Source organism: Fundulus heteroclitus, chromosome 6, assembly GCF_011125445.2.
Source record: "Fundulus heteroclitus isolate FHET01 chromosome 6, MU-UCD_Fhet_4.1, whole genome shotgun sequence".
NCBI lineage: Eukaryota > Metazoa > Chordata > Actinopteri > Cyprinodontiformes > Fundulidae > Fundulus > Fundulus heteroclitus.
Window position 1 is genome coordinate 30,286,747 of NC_046366.1, and position 19,521 is coordinate 30,306,267.

The following is a 19,521-nucleotide window of genomic DNA, read 5'->3' on the forward strand; positions in this document are numbered from 1 at the left end:
AGCGCTAACGCTAAAGTCCATCTTGCTAGGAAGCTGAGCTTCTTAACCCAGAGGCCAATAAACACTAAAAGCCATGGTTTTCAGTAAAATGCTTTTCCACCTTGGTAAAAGAAATTAGAAAAGCTTATTACTATTTTAGTAACTATCTACAACTTAACCGGGAGTTCCTAGACTCTGATAAGAATATTACATGCTGCTGCCTCATTGAGACTTCATCGCAACTCGTGTTAAAGATTAGGTCAAGTAAAACCAAACTTAGAATAAATTATTTACAATCTTGTTTTCTGTGTAGTCTGAGACAAAGATAAATTGTAGGAAAAAAATCCACTATAGTTGGGTGAAAAAATATATAAACACTGCATCCTAATAGACAAAGTGTCCCTGAAACACTGTGCCCCTGAAGCCAGAGTGCCATTCTGACTACAAATAATTGTTCTGATTCCTGTCTTTTGTAAATAAATACTTTATACAAAAGTGTTTAGGGGTTGGCTGCACTTAAATGTAAACCTGTTAAAAGTGAACATATAAACTAAGGATTTCATAAGGGTAATCACAAACCACTTTCTATGTTTTGCTTAACTTTCACATAAAGGACAAACCAGATGAGCTAACTGAGCATGTTTTAATAGAGTAATGTTTAGTTGAGTGCATTTATTGTGAAACTGACCCGTTTACTGTAGATTGGTGGGTTTAAGCCCCAGTACTGTGGGAGAAACATACCTTTTCAGCAATTGCAATTTAAATAATGTTAATTAAATTTTTCAAATAATTTGACATTGTTGTAGATTCCACAAATGTCTATGTTTAAACTGAGTTTAAAATCGCTGAAGTAAACAGAATGACTAGATTTAAGCTTGTTATCTGGAACATAAATTCAAGAAAAACTCCAGTAATGGGGGCTGTGGTCTAAGAGGTTTTTAAAAGCCTGAAATCCTAATTTAGTTGTTAAGTCAATAAAAAAAAAAATATTAGGAACATTATTTAATTTATTTAAATACTTTTATTTTAGTTTAGGTGTAACTACTTTATTTTAAGTTTAAAAATAAATCAGTTGAGCATAAACCATTAATAAAAATAGATTGGGTTAAGCTTTGAAGGGATATAAGCGTGTCTATGGCTGAAATTAAACGGACTATTAGAACTGTTCCTGGTTTTTTATGTAAAGTGCATTCAGCTGACAATCGTGGCACTTATATACATTACAGGGATTTAAGTAGAAGGGGAGGAAGTATTTATTTTCTCTGCTGCTTAGCTCTGGAGCTCACTCCCTGGCAGCCAGAGATGTGCAAAATCAAGTTGGCTTTAAAGGAAATATCCTGCAACTTTAACCTTTTATTTTCAACCATTGATAAATGAGCACTGAATTACCATTAAATAACAAATTTTCTGTCATTCTTGTCACACCATGCTGGTAATCAGAGCAAACATTGTAAAACTTTGGTATATGCTCATTTAAACTAGTTTTCATTCAAATTCAGCTAATTTAAAGTTAGAGGCCTTTTATGTTTTATGATGTTGACGTTTATGGTAATGTTTTAAAAAAAAAAATTAAAGTTTGTCCCACAAGTAGATTTGCACATTTTACAATTCATGTTCCATCCATGGTCCTTAAAATGCTCTAACCTGGATCATTGATCCGCTGTGTGCTTTTTAGGACGCAGTGATCAACGAGTCGTCGTTAATCTGTCCTACAGTGTTTAAGACATTCTGTTTGGCTGCCATTTCCGATGACGCCGACGATGATGACGACGTGCCTTCGAAGAGCTTAGCCATGAAGGCGAATCCATTTTTCTTGATGTAGGACTTCCCAGCAAACGTGTAAAGGACAGGATTGGCACAGCTGCTGATGAAAGCAAACGCTGAGGTCACGGCACGGCAGGACTGATGAATTTTATCCAATCTATGGGAGGAAAAAGAAATAAAGAAAAAAATGTTAACTGCAGCAGAGAGGCATTGGGGAAAGATCCCCTGGATTGTTTAGAAACAAAGCTTCTTGCTCTTACGATGATTTAGATGCTTAGTAAAAGACTTCACATGAGAAAGGTCAAAATGAGAAAGGCAGAATTGAATTAAAATAAATAGAAAATAAACACATAAATGGTGGTTAAAAAACACACACAATCCCCAAATTAAAACTGGTAAACATGCCTGAAAATTCCAACAAAATCGGGCAAATTGCAGTTCTCACTGAAAGAGCTTTCTTTGTTTAAAACTAATATTTGCTCAGATGTTAATAACTATAGACCGACATGTATATTTCGTGTTTTTGAAACATTAACAAATGTTATATGTGGGCAAAGACGTGAAAGAAAAAAATAAATCAACATTTCCAAGCGCCCAACAAGACTCAGAAAGCAGGCAAAATACCTTCAGCCATGAAATTTGTGAATGACTGTATAAAAAAAAAAAAAAAATACGGTGCTGTTTCTTTTTTTCTTTGATTTTTTTCAAAGCCTTCAACATTGTTGACAATATTTATGATTGACTGCTACTTTTACTACTACTATTACTGCAACTATTAATACTACTACTGCTACTACTACTACTACAAAATCTGCTGATATTGACATGTTTACAAAGAACTTGGTTTACTTTTCAGCTGAATCATAAGGGTGTATATTGTCCTTGGATCCTTTTTTCTCTTTTTTAGGTATCACAAGGAGTTCCCCAGGGCTCCATTCTAGGATCCCTTCTGTCTTCATAACTAATTTCATCAAACAGCAAATTAAATTCACATGCTGATGACACAAATTTATGGTCTTCCTCTCCGTTGGCTGGTCAAGCACTGGAGCTTCTCCACGCTTCAGTTGTTCAGGTTAGGTCAGCACAACGTACGTTAATGTCAAAAGTTGAATTGTTTAGTTAATAAATTCACCCGTTATCGATCGATCAACATTGAATTTTAATCTTAGTTATTATTTTATCCGATGGAAGATGAAGTGAATAACTCTAAATATGCTTATAATGTTGTCATGACATATTAGGCAACAGCATAGATGCATTACAAGCAGGGGAAGTGTACTTTGATGAAGGCAAATATTGATAGCCAGGCTAAACAGACAAATTACTTCAGCTGAAGAAGTTGATGCTGGTTCTGACTGAAAACTGTCCAAACACATTTCAAAGTATACATTTTTTTTGATGGGGGCTGGAAAGCTGCAGACCTGTTGAGGTGACACATTTCCACCACAGAAAGGTCTAGTCTTTATCATTTCTGTTTTCTGTGACATTATGTGTTTGGCTGGATAAAGGTTTTGTCCAAATGTTTTTGTCATATTCCTGGGGAATTCATGGCCCCAGGGACCAGAGCTATTTTAATAAGGTGGTCAGAATGGTACGCCTATTAGTGTAAAATGTAAAAAAAAAAAAAAAAGAAGTCCAGGAAGACCTTTCCCTCCCTTTCTTAATCCACTGGGACAAATGTGAACAGATTTGTAACCAGTCTCACTCATTGCAACAAATTTCACTTTGTAAGAGAATTGGGAAAGGCGCCTTTATGTATTTTCAGACTAGAAATGTATCCAGAATTCTGCAAACATATATTGGCCTGGATACATTTTAAAATGGAAACACTACTGATACCAAAATGTGAAAGAAAAACTACAGTGAACAAGTAGTTTAAAAAATCACCAGCCATAAAAACATGAAACAACTGAGGTAAATACATTCAAGCCATGCAGAGTTCTGGTTTAATATATAAGATATGGTTATCCATCCAATTTACTCTTTGTGCAGAAACCTGTGTGAATGAAACCTTCCTGGGTTTAACACAAGACTGTCTGTGATGGGTGCATTTATTGCAGATATAATGAACAGTGCTCTGCCCTTAAAATAAACAATACATCTTTAAAAAGTAGCAAAAGTGTGTGAAATTTCTACTTCACTCACTTTTCTCTTGTAGGCGAATCCTCTGCATACCACTCAGCTGCGACCTTGGAGACACAAGATAATTTTTTTTTAATCAAAACAAGAAGCCGCGAGCAGAAAATAGAGAAGCTGTCATGATTATAGGTGAAAAACTGATTCACTTACCTGCACCATGTTGATTACATGGTATGGCAGCCAAAACACGCCGAACGTAATAACAATAGCAAGGATTAGTTTTTCACTGCGAACCATTCGCTTGAACTGGGTCTGCCTCAGGCGTTTCAGGGTGAGGACATAGCAGGTTATGATGATTGCATATGGAATAATGAATCCTGAAACCGTCTCCAAAGCATACTGAAACCTGACCTGCACAGGGAAGTAAGAGAAAGAATTTAATGGAAGAAAAAATTTAAAGAAAACTTGAGACTTCTGGAAACCTTCTAGCTCATGCATGATAACATCTTAAAGTGTTTATGTATTTTTGTGAACATCCTTTGAAGTTCTTTTAGTTGTACAAACCTCTTTAAACTTCAATTCAATTCAATTCAATTTTATTTATATAGCGCCAATTCATGAAACATGTCATCTCGAGGCACTAGGGATCGGAAGCATATATATAGTAAAAGGAATTGGTCCAAGGACTGAACCCTGTGGTACTCCACAAGTGACCCTAGAGTTTGGAGAAGATTTATTATTAACATGAACAAACTGGAATCTGTCAGACATATAAGATTTGTCTTAACTGCTTAAACTGTCTTAAACTTAACTGCTATGCCTATTTGGTATTTCAAAGATGGTGCCATACAATGTACCGAGGTGGACTATTATTGCCCTGGTGAGCAAGTTTTAGTTTATACACATAAAGAAAAGTAATTTGCCAATATGCCATTTTCTGCTGCTGCTCTCTTTTTTGTGTATTATTTCCAGTTTGCTACCAATGACATTGTCTTCTCTCTGATTTATCTTTCTGTAGAAGCTACTCTTCTTAGATCTTTACTTATTGGACACAGTCATTGGATAGCTATTCCTGCCATTTAATTTGTGTAATCTCTTTGGTTTGAAAGTACTCCAGGGTCATTTTTTCTGTGTATAGCTGTCTTTACCTTAACATAGTCATTAGCTGGGCAATTGATTTTCTTGACATTCATTGTCTTTGTTTTCCTGTCAAACAGAAAGTACCCCAGGATCTGCACAAAGTGTTTGGCTGCATCTTTTTCCTGAATGTGGTAATTAAAACAGATATTCTTGCCGTTTCATTTCTCTCTTTCTCTGTAGAAAGTAGACATACTTATGCCTTAGTGCTTGCTTAATGAGCTTGGTGTTTTTCCTGAATAAAGTTATTAATTGTGCGATTCTTGTCCTTAACTTTGCATACCCTTTAATTTTCTTGCTGATTAAAAGTATACCTTGAATTAGTGCTTCTTATATAGCGGTGTATTTTCTCATATTGCTTTAAGCCGCAGAACATTGCCCTACATTAATGTTTATGTAATTAGCTTGATCTTTTCCATAATAGAAAGATTCACATTGCTATTCCTGTAATACTTTATTAGCTCCCTACTGAAAGTGCTCCTAACTGATGTGTCTTTTTCTTGAATGAGGCTTTTAAAAGGGATAAAGAGATACCTGCCATTCATGTTTAATCTTTCTATTTCTTTCCAATAGAACTACAGGGTTAGTCTTTATGCATTTTATGCGTTTTTCTTTGTTTTTTGTTTTTGTGATAGAAAGTACTACATCCACTGAGCCTCTCAGTTTAGGTGTGTCATTCTCCTGAGAAAAAGTTTTTGATGGGCCACAAATTATTCCAATAACACTGTGGACTTTCTTTGCCTTTATATATGTACTCTTCCTGTCATTTCAAGCCACAGCCAAACACTACAGACTGCAACTTAAATTCTTAAGAAGGAGTTGTTGCGCTTTCTTTCTCAGGATGAAGGATTGCTGCAACACCAACAAACTTTTAAAATCTGATCTTTGCTTCCTTAGATGACTTTGTACCATTTGGCATTACGTGGTCAGCTATGTAGAGCAAATAATAAGGATAGAATCTGCAGATTATTGGGGCGTAAAACCAACGTTGGATCCGGTTAACGTTGAAACATCAGCAGTTTTTTTTGCAGTTGGTGTCTTCTGTTATGACACCCACCTTCACAAGATATTTAAATGTGCTAAAAATCTATATCTATATCCAACAGATTATGCACTTCCTGAACAATCTGAAACAACCAACACTGCTGGAGGTTTTCCTTCCTGTTAAAGGGGAGTTTTCCTCTCCACTGTCGCTTCATGCATGCTCAGTATGAGGGATTGCTGCAAAGACATTGGCAATGCAAACAACTGTCCCTGTGGCTCTACGCTCTTTCAGCTTCCAAGGGCTTAGCTTGTCAAAACTTGATGCAATCTACTGGGTTTCCTTAGATAGGATTTTTTTTTTTTTTACCAATCTTTATGATTTGGTTGAATTTGACTTTGTAAATGCCCTCAGATGACATGTGTTGTGATTTGGCTCTATATAAATAAATGGGTTGAAATTCATTGAATTGCTTTTTAACATCCTCACAGCATTCTACTATCAAACTAGAACGATGGCAAATGAAAACATTCCCAAGAATACTGGACTTACATGAGTGGGCAAGGTGTGATTGGGTGCACACACTAGCCGTGGCCCAGTGGTGTTGTCAATCTCAGTTTCCAGTTCTCGAAACACCAGTGAAGGGATGGAAATCACCATGACCAGCAGCCACATGCACAGGATCACCCTCGTCACAACTTTTCTGGTTATCAGGTAGAGCTTCCGTGGAAACAGCACCGCTACCATCCTGTGCACGCTCATCAGCGTAATCATGAAGATGGAGGCATACATGTTGGCGTTGCACAAGTAGAAGACGCTCTTACACATAAAGGAACCAAAGATCCATGTCTGCTTGGCCAGATAGATGATGAAGAAGATGGTGAGGGTCATGAGGAACCCATCTGCACACGCCAGGTTGAGAATGAGAATGGTGGTGACGGAGCGTTTCCTGGTGCGTGCTAGGATGCTCCAGATGATGAAGAGGTTACCGGGGACGCCCAGGAGGAACACCAGGCTGAGGATGAGGGCGCCTATGGATGTGGAGTAGTCATAGCTCACGACACTGTCTTCTTCGAGCACTCTGCTACTGTTACCATGTTTCATTTTGAAACGGTTTGATCCTAAAGACAAGAGACTTGTTAGAAATTAAGCACTTCTTCACCAGGTTTTTAGTAAAAACAATAAAAAATCCTTCTGGATTCTTTAGAGCAGCAGACACACATATTGCTTTTCGTTCCTAAATCAGTCTCCACCTACATCATCCAATACCAAGCTCAGAATTTCTACGGCTAACTTTTTATGCAATCTCTCAATTTTCTCCTGTCGTCTCAGAACAAATTAAGAGTTTCATAAACTCATATTTCTTTCCAAAAAACTCCTCAGATAAAGAGCAGATCAGAAGTTTGCATACACTTGAACATAAAGACGAACGTTATTAAGTTGGGAACAGTTTAGGATAATTTTGGATATATCATAAAGTTTATGTAAATTATTACAGATGTATATAGACAAAAAGAAAAAGGGGAGGAAATATAAAAAAGTCTGAACTTCTTCACTCGTCTTTTTCGAACATCTAGCTAGAATTATTTTTTTGATGATTCCTTTGACATTTAACGTTTTATTTTTTATTTTTGTTCTACTATTATTACGTTAGTAACATTGTTTAAAGTAAAAATAAATAAAGGGCAAAAACACAGAGGCTCAAGACTATAACATGAACTGGAAGATACTGAAACAACAAGCACCTGCTTCAAAAACATTTAAACCACAACTGAAATAAACAGGATAAAATAGAGATGCACCAATCCGATACCCAGATCGGATATTGACCAATGACTGGATCGAATGAATGATGCCGATCCAGCATTTTAATCCAGTCTAGAGCTGTCATGATTCATGAAATGATTCGAGGACCTTGATGCGTAAAATTCACCGAGGTAAATTCCTCTGCCTCGAAGCTTCGTGACATTGTTAATTTATTCAGAGCACTGTGTTCCGGCCAGGCGGCTAGCAGTAATGGTAGCCTAGCCTGCTGGTACATTATCCACTATGGAGACAGAAAGCAACAGGCAACAAGCAGCGCGGACTCAAGTAAGATTAGCACTGCTTCAACATCATTTTACTCAGGCTACTCAAGTACTAAGTAACAAATCATAACATCCGATGATTTAATATTTAAATAATATCTAATCGGAGAGACAAAAATATAAGGTTACGTGCAAATTTTGATATTTTAAAGATACACTGAAGACACCAAAGACAAAAGAAACACGTTTCTAAATCATTTTTTCAACATTAAACTTGAAAGCAATAATTACAGCAGCTAATGTATATACATTATGTTAGAACCGTACAATGGATAGTTGCTACCTGTGTCAAAAAGAGCAAACATGCTTATTATAATTGTTAAATCAATCCTGCTTGACATGATTCATCAAATAAACTTTAAATATTCCCCTATTTTATTTTCTATTTAGGTTTCTTGTTTCTCTATTTGTCATAGAATGAGCAAAAATATGTTCCTTTTAGAAAAGAAATGCTTAACACTATAGTTACCCAAAACATGTTTTCTGTCCTTTCAAACATGCTTTGAAATAACTCTTTAAAGTTAGATTTTTGAACACTGGATCACTTGCCGTCTGGGTTCTGAATTACGAAATGTATTAAAAGTCTCAGAAGATGAAGCAGATGTAGAACAAAAGGAAACGAGGTGCTTATTTACCGTAAACCGTGTTGAATCATAAAATGATGGGGGGGGGGGGGGATCTGCTTACAACCTGATGTAATCTCAAAAATATCTACAGCAAGCTAAAGCATGCAGGGAAATAGCAGCAGTGCGTCAGAGAAGTATTTCGAAACAGTTTATATTAACCTTTAGATGTCCTCTGGAGTTTGTTTTCTCGATGCCATTATAGTTGTTAAGTTTGCAGGTCAGAGATCAGTCGACTTTTGGGGTGACCACGACATACCAGTAAACGTGAGGGATGTGGAGACAGGAAGTTCTTATTTCCTTATCAAGTGCTCATTTCCGTGCCCAGTATCCAAAGAAGAGCATGTGTTTATTTTCTCCCTGAGACTTCATTAAAAATGGCACATAAGTTTTCTATTACACAAACAATGTATCTTTCTTTCACATGCACGTAGTACACGGCAATAAGATATGTAAAATACATTATATCAGAATTGTTTAAATGACGTCTGAAGTAATCTGACCTTCAGCAGCAAATTAAGATGCCAGAAGTTGGTCATGTGGGTAATTTAATTTGTTTTCTTTGTTTTATTGAATTTGCCTGTGTGTTAAAATTGTTGTTTGGTTTGTGGGTCCATTAAAAAAGTGTCCAAACCTAGACCAGAGCATTAAATGAATGAAGCTACCTGCACTGACGTGTAGGAGAGCAGAACGGAAATGAGTTTTCAAGCTACATACGTCCGGCGTTCAGACATTGAGTAACACCTGGCATTCTTGTCAAAGTACTGTGAAGGCTGCTCAAACTAAGCATTCCTCTGACATCGTCATTTTTAAAGCTCTGAACTCTTTTCTTTACCTCCACCCCACAGGCATTCGACTGAAGTGAGGACCTCTTCAACTTTTTTGTTAACAAAGTTGTGAATATTAGAGATCTAATTTCTCCTTTTTCCTGTGACCCTCCCATCTCTGTTACATGCTCAGCTGTTTCTGACTGGTTTGGAGTTGTCAGTATGCTCTCCTTAAAGTAGTAATAATGATACCTAGTGGCTCAAATTGGTACAAAAACTACTGGCAATAATCTAATATGTCGTTTCTAAGAGGTCTGTTGCTGCTGTGGAAGTCCACTGATTTTTTACTTCCACAAGATAAGTCTATGATGTTGTATTCTGTTCTATTTCGGGTCCGCTTCTCTTACTTGCTTCTATGTTTGCAGGCTGCTGCTCTTTAACCATAATAAAATACCAAATGCTGTGCTCTGTTTTAGGAACCCTGGGAACTCTCATATGATTGGATCAGGAACCAGGAAGTAAACACGGGGTATACTCTGAACCGAAGTAGTTGCGGACCGTACCTCTAGGTTTAAAAGGAGAAAAACTTGAGAAAGACATTGTTGATGGAGAAGACCGATTGTTTATGGGGAATGTTAGTTCTATCCCGAGGTCACTGGCCGCCATCTTGCTACTCCCTACAACTCTCACAGAATCCCATAGGATTTGGTTGCAACAACAAGCAGTTTTCTGGCTGAGTGAAAACGTTTCACAGGTAATTCTACAGTCAGTGGATGTACTAACACTATGAACTACTAGGAAATTAGGTGCTGAGTATTTTACATGTTATTCATATTAAATTTATGTATATATAAGTATGTGTATATGTTTAATATGTATACATATATGTAAATATATGTTTTTGTATATTGTTATTTATATATTTATAAATGTTATATATATATATATTTAAATAAATACAAAGCAAAATATTTCAGCACATGACTTTCTCAGTACTTGATAGTTTTAGTACATAACATAAAAGTATATGGCATTTGAGATTTTAAAAGTTTTAAGCCCCCCCTGAACATGAAAAAATCCTCGTTATTCGATGTTGTAGCGCACATATTCCCTAGTTACAGGGGGAAAATAGGGAGTACCAATATGGCGGCTGGTGGCTTCAAAGCGACTCGTTCTAACAGCGGGCGATTAGCACTCCAGTGTATAATATAGCTCAGTGGCTGGGTCTCCACACTATTCATTTCCGCCTCGTCTAATCTCCATCTTGGCGTTCTGAATATCATCAACAGCGAGTTAGAAACAGGAATTGTTCCTTTTAATTTTTAAGTATGCAATGGTAACAACACTCTTCTGTCTAATTTTCAGCCAATTTCTAAACTCTAAACCACTCTAAGATTCTGAAGAGTATTATTTATCATCAATCAATTTTTTTGCTTGGATAAAAACAGCATTTTTGAGCTCTTCTAATCCACTACTTGGTCAGCTCCCCTGAGAGTTTGTAATGTTTGTAATGATGTTCTTCAAGCCACAGATGCTTGTCTCTGTGTTGTTCTGGTTTTGTTGGAGCTAACAGCTTCTTTGTTGGAATTAACATTCTGCTTTCTCGTCTAGAAACCTGGGTCAGCATGCTCTGGATTGGCTCCGGTCCTATCTAACGGGGACAGGTTTTTCTGTTCATGTCATAGTCTCTGAGTCCCATGCTCCACTCCTCTTATGCGGAGTGCCTCAAGGCTATGCTCTTGCCCCCCTCCTCTTCTCCTTTTACCTACTCCTATTGGGGTCAGTTTTCCCAAAAACATGGTATAACCATTCATTTTTTTTGCAAATGACAGATTTTTATGCCACTAAAAAAGGAAAATATTTACATTGCAAACAAACCATTTGAATGCTTCACAGAAATCAAGTCATGGATTTCAATAAATGTCTTACACCTAAACAATTAAAAGACTAATGTCATGTTGTTTGGGCCCAGTGATGTCTCTAATGGTCCTTTAAGTCAATATCTGACACATCCTGCTACAGACCTAGATATAAGACTGGACAGTGATCTTAACTTTGATGCTCAAAATCAAAATTGGTAAGTTATTTGCATCAAAACTGCAACTTAGTGGATTTTTTCTGCTTCTGTTTGCTCTTGTCTGGGTAAATATTGTAAATAAGTCCAAATAAAAAGCATAATTGCAGATTGGAAAGCCTTATCTGCTATTCTCAAACTGCTGCTCTAATTTTCCTTTGGATCCCATTCTTCTTCCTCAGACCAGCTCATTATAGCAACACATTAGATGGTGTATGGATTTCTTCTAATATATATTTTTCTGCTGCCATTTTGTTTTGTTTAATATTTTTCTGCATCAGAATGGCCCAACACCTATTTCCTGGTCCTCCATGTTTTATTGTCGGCACAGTTGTTAAAGGTCCGATAGGCGACAAGATAGCTGACGAAAACCAAACCATTTCTGTGACGGCATAGATTTGAGATTTTAATCCATGTTTTTGTTACAGCTCGTTTAGATTACCCCGACATACGTTATGCAGGGCTTAGCAAACCTTTAGCGATTCAACTACAGCTGGTCCAAAATGCTGCTATTCGTCTTCTCATTGGTTCTCCAGGTTTAGCTGCAATTCATTGGTTACCGGTGTGCTTTCGAATAGATAAATGTCTTCATGGCCTTGCTCCCCCAAGTATCTGTCAGACCTGCTTTTTCTGTATGCTCCCTCTTGCTGAGGTGATCAAACTTTCTGTGTAATCGCACCAAAACTCTGGAACAAATTACCTTTTCAAATCAGGCAGAATTACTCACTTTCTATTTTTAAATCTTCTCTTAAAACGCAATATTTTGTCTTTGGCTTTTTGCCCAGTTTGAGATGCTGGCTGTTGAACAATTTTTTTATTTTTTGTTTGTTTTTATGCATCTGCTCTTTATTTAAATGTTTATTGTGTTTATTGCTTTTAAAGTGTTTATTCTGTCATGTTTTGAATTGCTAGTTTGGCCAGCTGACTTTTATCAACCCTGGCAGATTTAAATTAAAGAAATATTTTAATTCAACCAAGTTTCTGATATGACATGACGGGCCAAAAATAAAATAAAAATAATAATAAAAAAAACTGTGTTAAATGAGTATCAACTTAGGAAAATAAATGTACAGTTTTTACATTTCAATTAAAAATGCATGTAAAAGGATAATTTATAACCCTTTCAAAAATGAAAATCTTGCAGTTTGGAGGCTTCCTTCCCATCACCCTGAACTTTAGCTCGCTCCACTGATTGGAGCTGTCGCTCCAAAATGTTAATATTACTCTCAGTCAGAAGAAACATGTTAGTAAAATTAAAGTATTGATATATAAATCAACCATGATTCTGAATAATTTTGGACTTTACTGTGAGCCAGCCCTGTCTGAATAAAACACAAAAGTGAGAAGTGTGCGGTTAAAGTAAGCGCTCTAAAACCATATCACACCGCACTGTTCTCTGCGAGAACCCATATTTGGTTGTAAATATTTACAGTGGATCAGTGTAGTCCAGAAGTATTAACATACTTTGTCACAGATTTGCAGTAAACCCGTGTTGGTGCAACAAATCAGAGAACAGGAAGGAACGAAACAAATTTTATAAAAGCAGACAAAGTCACAGTTACTAACCTCTAATTGGGGAGGCTTGTCGCTGATCTTTGCTGGACAGAAATATCCGGTTCTCGTCCCGCTTTGGGTCTCTGTTAGTTCATTATAAGGGAGCTCATGTCCTTCCCCACAGGCTGCAACTTGCTGTGGTTTTACAGCACAAGACGGAGGCGTGTCCTTCCCCATAACTGTAACTCCCCCCTCTTCTTCTTACTTAAATTCACATCCCCATATGCAATCATTTTATCAAGCATTCTGTCAAAATTAAGCATAATGTAACATTAACAAACATGCATATTTATGGAAACCTGCCCAAAATGTTGGGAAACTAGATGCATAGTTCAGGTTGCCCGGGGAAGAAACTTTCACTCAGCGTACTGTTGTGAAAGGAAAGGAGGAGCAGGCGTGATTCAAGCGCTTGCAAAACTTCCCTGCCTCATGGATGCTGAGTATGCAGAGGAAAACATGATCAAAAAGGAGGCTCACGCAAATAAAAACCCACCGCTGCTAGTTGAAACAAGTCTCATTGTAACAGGAATGCTGTTTTCCACGAAAGGGCGGAGATCATAATGAGTAGAAGTCGCAGGCTGAAGCTCAAGGGCAGAATGCTGGTAGTGTTGCAGTTGTAGTTTTGATCTTTTTTGTGTTCGTATGAGACAGTCATTGGATGAATACCAACTTAACCTGATAGTTACCTGTCAGCATGACGCACCTGAGTGGAGACTGGAACCAGTTTGCTGGAATCTGCTTGATTTTGATCTCGATACATTTTTCCCTTTGGTTTAAACAAACAAGTCTTAAAATAAATTGTTGTTTGGGAGGATTTGGGTCTATAAAAACTCCAGATGATTTGTGTTTATGTTTTATATGGTTATGATTCTCATGCCGCTACAGTTATATTGTTCAGTTTTATCTGTAGTTGCATTTTATTTGGGTTAGTCTGCTCCTTTCTGTTCAGCTGTATTTTGGTTTCTGCTCTGTTCGTCTACCCCATTTGATCCCCTATTTCTTTGTTCTCTGGCCTTCTCATCCAGCATTTCTTGTTTTTCTTCTTGTTTTTCTTGGTGGTGATTTATGGGAAGTGACATCCAATTTACCGTCATCTTCACAGGCAGATACTCTACTCAGTACTCATTCCTCTCAGCTTTCTAGATAGATTCCTAGATAACGCAATCCCTGGAGCTAGTACTGCCATTACGTGTTTACTTTTCTCTAACACAGAAAGTACACCTGGATCAGCATTTCTGAGTTCTTTTCATGCTTTTTCTGTGTCTCTGCTCTGTCTTCTCTAACCCCCAGCCAGTCGAGGCAGATGACCGTTCACACAGAGTCTGGTTCTGCTGGAGATTTCTTCCAGTTAAAGGGGAGTTTTTCTCTCCACTGTCACTTCATGCATGCTCAGTATGAGGGATTGCTGCAAAGTCAGTAAAACAATGCAGACGACTGTCCACTGTGGCTCTGTCTACGCTCATCCAGGAGGAGTGGATGCTGCAGGTCAATGACTTGATGCAATCTGCTGGATTTCCTTATATATAAAACATTTTAACCAATCTGTCAGTGTGATTAGATACAACTGACTTTGCAAATTCCAAAACCAATTGGAACACGTGGGTCTTCAACTGCTTCTTAAAAGAATGAACAGAGTCCAGACAGCATAAAGATAAAGTCAACGTATTCCACAGTCTGGGGATCACAGCCCTTCGTTTTTACTGTACTGTACTGACCTTTGGTCCTAAATTTAGTTCCTGGAATCATTAACAGCCTTTGACTGAAGGATCCTAAACTATGAGAAAGGGAATGTGTTTATAAAATGTTGGTAATATAAGCTGGAGCTTGGCTACTCAGGGCTCTAAAAGTAAAGCAAAAATCTTAAAATGAACTCTTAAATGTACCGGTAGCCAATGTAAAGAGATTAAAACTGGGGCAATGTACTTTCTGGTGTTCATTCTGCACTAACTGCAGACGGCCAAGATCTTTCTTTTTCAAACATATAAAAAGGCTGTTACAATAACCTTTTTAGTAAGTGAAATCTTCCTTGACATCCTTTTCATCATGCATGGTGACAAGATAAACTTAGGTCCTCATCCAGCATTGTGGATCCAAGTTCCAGATTATTTTAAGATTTTAAGCCCTGATACAACAGGCAATTCTATACCCCTAAATCATTTACACAGTTAAACTTTCTTTTTACTTTAGGTTCTGGCATGAAATAATTTGTTAGTTCATGAGGTTTTGGGACTTTATGTACAATTTAGCTAAGGATTTATCATTAGTGCTACGTGTTTTGACTTTAGGTTCCCACCCCGCCTTGTCTTAAGGTGAAGCAGTTCAGGTGTGGAGGGCTTTGAGAGAGAGCTCCATGTGCCGAGGTTCTGTGTATCCTGTCCTGCCATTCAAATAACAAAGTACGACTCTAGCCCGCCTTTCATTGCAACTCAAGAAACTGGATAAGCTACCAAGCAATAAATAAGGGGTTACAATTGTAAAAAAAAAAAAGAAAAAAAAATCTGTGGACTGTTCATTGTATACCTTTAAGTTAACGGACAAGTTGCTTTCAAAGCGTCGTCTGGGTGTCTCATGGCAAATCAAAACAGTAAGCTACGTTTTTTTATACAGAATGTGCTAAATTTATTTGGAAACATGTTCACGTGTTTATTTTCTTTGAGTTTTTGAAATGTGTTCATTCCTCCCTTGAACTTTAATTCATTTGTAACTGGATATTTTTTAGTCAAATACATTTAGTTAGGCCAGTTACCCTTGAACATGGTTTCCTTTGGGCAAAAAATGGTCATTAACTCAAGGGAGGAACCAGAACCTAGCAAAGAACGTGTAATAAATTGGATCTTTAAGCAGTCGCAAAGAGACTATTTGTTTTTATTTCTTTAGTTAAATCTATATAAGGATTAGACAAACAGAAATATATGATAATTCTGGTATATATTTTAGTTCTGACACGTATTCTTTCCTCCTCACCTTGTGTCCTTTTATTTTTCAGCACAAAATGCTGCAATAACCTGGTACAAATGTCTCAAGGCGTAAATTGAGTGAAACATCAGCCAAATTCCAGAGAAAATAAGAAACATCAAGGCAAGTAAAAGGCCGCAAGAAAATCTGACTTGGAATCAAAATTTAAAGCATATGGATGTCAGTTTCAAAATTGTGTGCTATATGCTAAAAAGAAGCTTAAACAGAGGCCAAAGTTACAAAGGCATCAGTTCAACAATGTTTTGTTAATTATTAGAATAGACAAGGCAGGTTTATTTGTATATCACATTTCATTAACAAGACAATTCAAAAATGAATAATATCATAGAAATAATTTTTATTTTACCCCAGTTGGTAATTTCCCACCAAAGTGGCAGACAGGCTTGAAGCCTGCAGATTCACGCAAAGATAAAAAAAATAGAGCAATGGCAAATTTACAATATAAGAATAATACTCTGCAGTTATTTAAAATGTTTTACTAAAAAAAAATGCTATTATTTTGTATTAATATCTCATTTTTGTACTCAACATAGACTTAAATCTTGTTTCACACTCTCAGGGCAGTTGCAGTCTTGCTGCTATAGACAATCTGTTTTCTGAAGCTTCATCTCCATCCTTGTTCTCTACAGAACAATCAGCAGAGCACAATTGAATTAATACATCAGCTCCAGTCTGTCCTGTCTCTAAAGTTTCCATGTGTAGTGATCAACACAGTGGAAAGCTATTCAAAAGCACTAATTTTGTGTATTTTGTGTGTGGATGTTGATAGTGTTTCAAACGAGTCACTTCATGGGACTTATGTTTTGCTCTATTTACTGCCACCTACTGGCCAACCAGTGTAAGTTCACATAAAACTAGACACGACCAGCAGCAGAAATGAAATACCAAGTTTCTGGAGTAATGACATTATTGAAATACTGATTATTTCCTGTACAGTAAATAAACTGTACGGTATGTACAGTTTGTATGGTAAACTATAGTTTTGGTTTCAAGAGTCTTTTTATTACTACAGAAGTCTATAGAGACACCGCATTATTCAGCAAAAGAACCTGGAGTTACCGCAGCTAGGTCAATTATTTAACTAATTAAATAATTTATATATATATATATATATATATATATATATATATATATATATATATATATATATATATATATATGTGTGTGTGTGTGTGTGTATGTATGTATGTATTTATATGTGTGTGTGTGTGTGTATTTCTGTTATTTTTTTTTCCTTTTTTTATTTTTTTTTTTACACATGACCAGTACTGGCACAATGCTGCTGTTGAAAATACTTCAAAAGGCAGAGACTGTTCCTTGAGTATTTCAGACGTTTTTACTGTTGAGCTGTAATTTTTATTATCTATTTCTTTTATTTCTTTTAGTTTGTTTTTAGTTTTATTTTGTTTTAGTTAAGACAATACTTTTTTGCCGAGCCAAAGTTGCCGTCCTTTCAGTTTTTAAATCAGAAGTCCAGTTGGTACCCATTTAATTCAGGAAGCCTTCAGCAGGTTAATAATCAGATTTTGAGTTATCTGATGTGTTTTTTAATAAATTAAAATGATTCTTTCCTAATGAGGTGTTTGCTTGAGTCCCATTTGAAGGATTATGAATAGTTTGGAATCAAGAAGCAAAACAACTTGAGTACAGCAAGCTGTTAAATGCTATTAAATGTTGACACAGAGCAGCAAGAAATCTGGACTCTTGAGTGAAATCAGGAGGGACAGGATTGTGAGTAAAATACTGTTAATTTCTTTATTTAGTTTACATTTTTTCTTGGGGGGGGGGGGGGGGTATTGATAAAACAGAGTCAGTTATTTTTACAAGCACCCAGAGCAATTTTTCGAAAAAGGTAAAATGAGTGGCCACGTTGCATGTTTTTAAATTACTACTTGATATTTTTTCTCACATTACATTGTTTGTGTATATATGTTTGGTTTACCGTTGTTTGGTTTTGTGCAATCATTTCATATTATAAACGTTACTGTTAAAATCAGTCTTATACTGGTATTCTGCACTGCTGATGTTCTAATTCATACAAAAAAGATGGTCTCTAATGGTAGTACAGTTTTAAGGTTTTTGAATCAGCGAGTTGGAAAATACACATAAATCAATGCTACAGACTCACAATACTGGATTAATGTTAATTCTGCCTCTCGCCCAGTGAACACTGGAGATAGGCACCAGCAACCCCCACGACCCCATGAGGGATTAAGCAGGTCAGAAAATGGATGGATGGATGGATGGATGAATGGATGCTAATTCTCTTCTAACTCTACTAAATGTTTAAATGACTTTCACCTGATGGGGGCAGCATTGCTTAGCTAGTCATGTCTTGTCCCATAAACTTGACTCCAGGAAACAATAAACAAGTAAAATAAAATGAAACCATAACTGTGTCCTTCTTGCAAAAACACTCAATCTTATAGTTTCTCCGACTCCAGAAACCTTCCATCTCTGAGGTTAATAAGTGCAATCACCTGAAATGAAGCCAATATATGTCTTTCTTTTCTGACTTTTGGAAACGAAATGATCTCTGCACAGTATTAATGTGTGGCACCCTATACTTTCCCCCAGACTTTGGCCTCTCGACCGCAGCTGTGGTTTTATAAAATCCATTTCCCTTCTGTCTTTGCTTTAGAGATCATTCAGAGTTTCAAGAAAATTCCTGAAAATGCTTTAAGAGAAGTTTTTCCACATGAAAGCTGCTTGGAGATCAAATCAAACTTAAATAAGCATTATTTCTAAAAATAGATCTTGTTTTACTCTGCATCCATGCATCCACCCATTCATCGATCCATGCATCCATGCATCCATCCATCCATCCATCCGTCCATCCATCCATCCATCCATCCATCCATCCATCCCCTGCTTAATCCTTGGGATTCTGGTGGTACTGGTTCCTGTCTGGTTGCCAGTCAATCACAGGGCACAATATTACTGTCTCACACAATACTATTACTGTTCTGCGACGTACTATAACCATGTTGTTTCCGATTGTACTACTACTACTACTACTACTACTACTACTACTACTACTATTACTACTACTACTACTACTACTACTACAGTCTCTTTAGTATTTCTGCCCTGTCTTTTCTATTCAATCACTAAATTATCATACACTATACTTATGTTATACTGTCTGCCTCTCATATTATCTCTCTACTGTTGTGCAGTATACTATGACAAAGTCCGATTATCTTTATACTATCCGGATCTTTGCTATTATACTTTCCTTCTCTGTAGTATTAGACTACGGTTGTACTATTAACTATACTATCCTGCAAAATACTATTACTGTGCTGTCCGTCCAGAAATGGGTATTAACCAGTTACAATTACTAAGTTACATTTACTTGAGTAACGTTTTGAATATTTTTACCTTTTTGGAGTACAATGTACTTTTACATTTATATGAGTAATATTTTTTTTAAATTTCTGGCTGTTCTATGCACCACAAGTAACTGGTGACACACCTACAGGCAGGTATGGACAGG

The 19,521-nt window shown here is 36.7% G+C and overlaps 2 protein-coding genes across 2 annotated transcripts in view; one reads left to right on the top strand and one right to left on the bottom strand.

The window, feature by feature from the left end:
* Positions 1 to 1,013: 1,013 nt before the first annotated feature.
* ltb4r2b (leukotriene B4 receptor 2b) lies at positions 1,014 to 13,292 on the bottom strand. Its single transcript, XM_012851320.3, has 5 exons — positions 13,059 to 13,292; positions 6,494 to 7,062; positions 4,033 to 4,233; positions 3,889 to 3,932; positions 1,014 to 1,900 (listed from the first exon to the last, which is right to left on the bottom strand). The coding sequence occupies exons 2-5, from the start codon at positions 7,043 to 7,045 to the stop codon at positions 1,651 to 1,653; spliced, it is 1,047 nt and encodes a 348-aa protein (XP_012706774.2). The 5' UTR covers positions 7,046 to 7,062; positions 13,059 to 13,292; the 3' UTR covers positions 1,014 to 1,650.
* Positions 11,343 to 19,521, top strand: part of nfatc4 (nuclear factor of activated T cells 4) — a 35,691-nt gene continuing 27,512 nt past the window's right edge. Inside the window, exon 1 of the mRNA XM_021309909.2 lies at positions 11,343 to 11,495. Coding sequence (XP_021165584.2) covers positions 11,477 to 11,495 — 19 coding nt within the window. The 5' untranslated portion in view covers positions 11,343 to 11,476. The remainder of the gene's footprint in view (positions 11,496 to 19,521) is intronic.

Excerpts from the sequence above, each read along its gene's own strand:
- ltb4r2b (XM_012851320.3), bottom strand. The coding sequence starts at position 7,045 with ATGAAACATGGTAACAGTAGCAGAGTGCTCGAAGAAGACAGTGTCGTG. Across the intron at positions 4,234-6,493 it reads ATCACACCTTGCCCACTCAT|GTCAGGTTTCAGTATGCTTT; the intron begins GTAAGTCCAGTA and ends TTCCCTGTGCAG. Across the intron at positions 3,933-4,032 it reads ATGTAATCAACATGGTGCAG|GTCGCAGCTGAGTGGTATGC; the intron begins GTAAGTGAATCA and ends TGTGTCTCCAAG.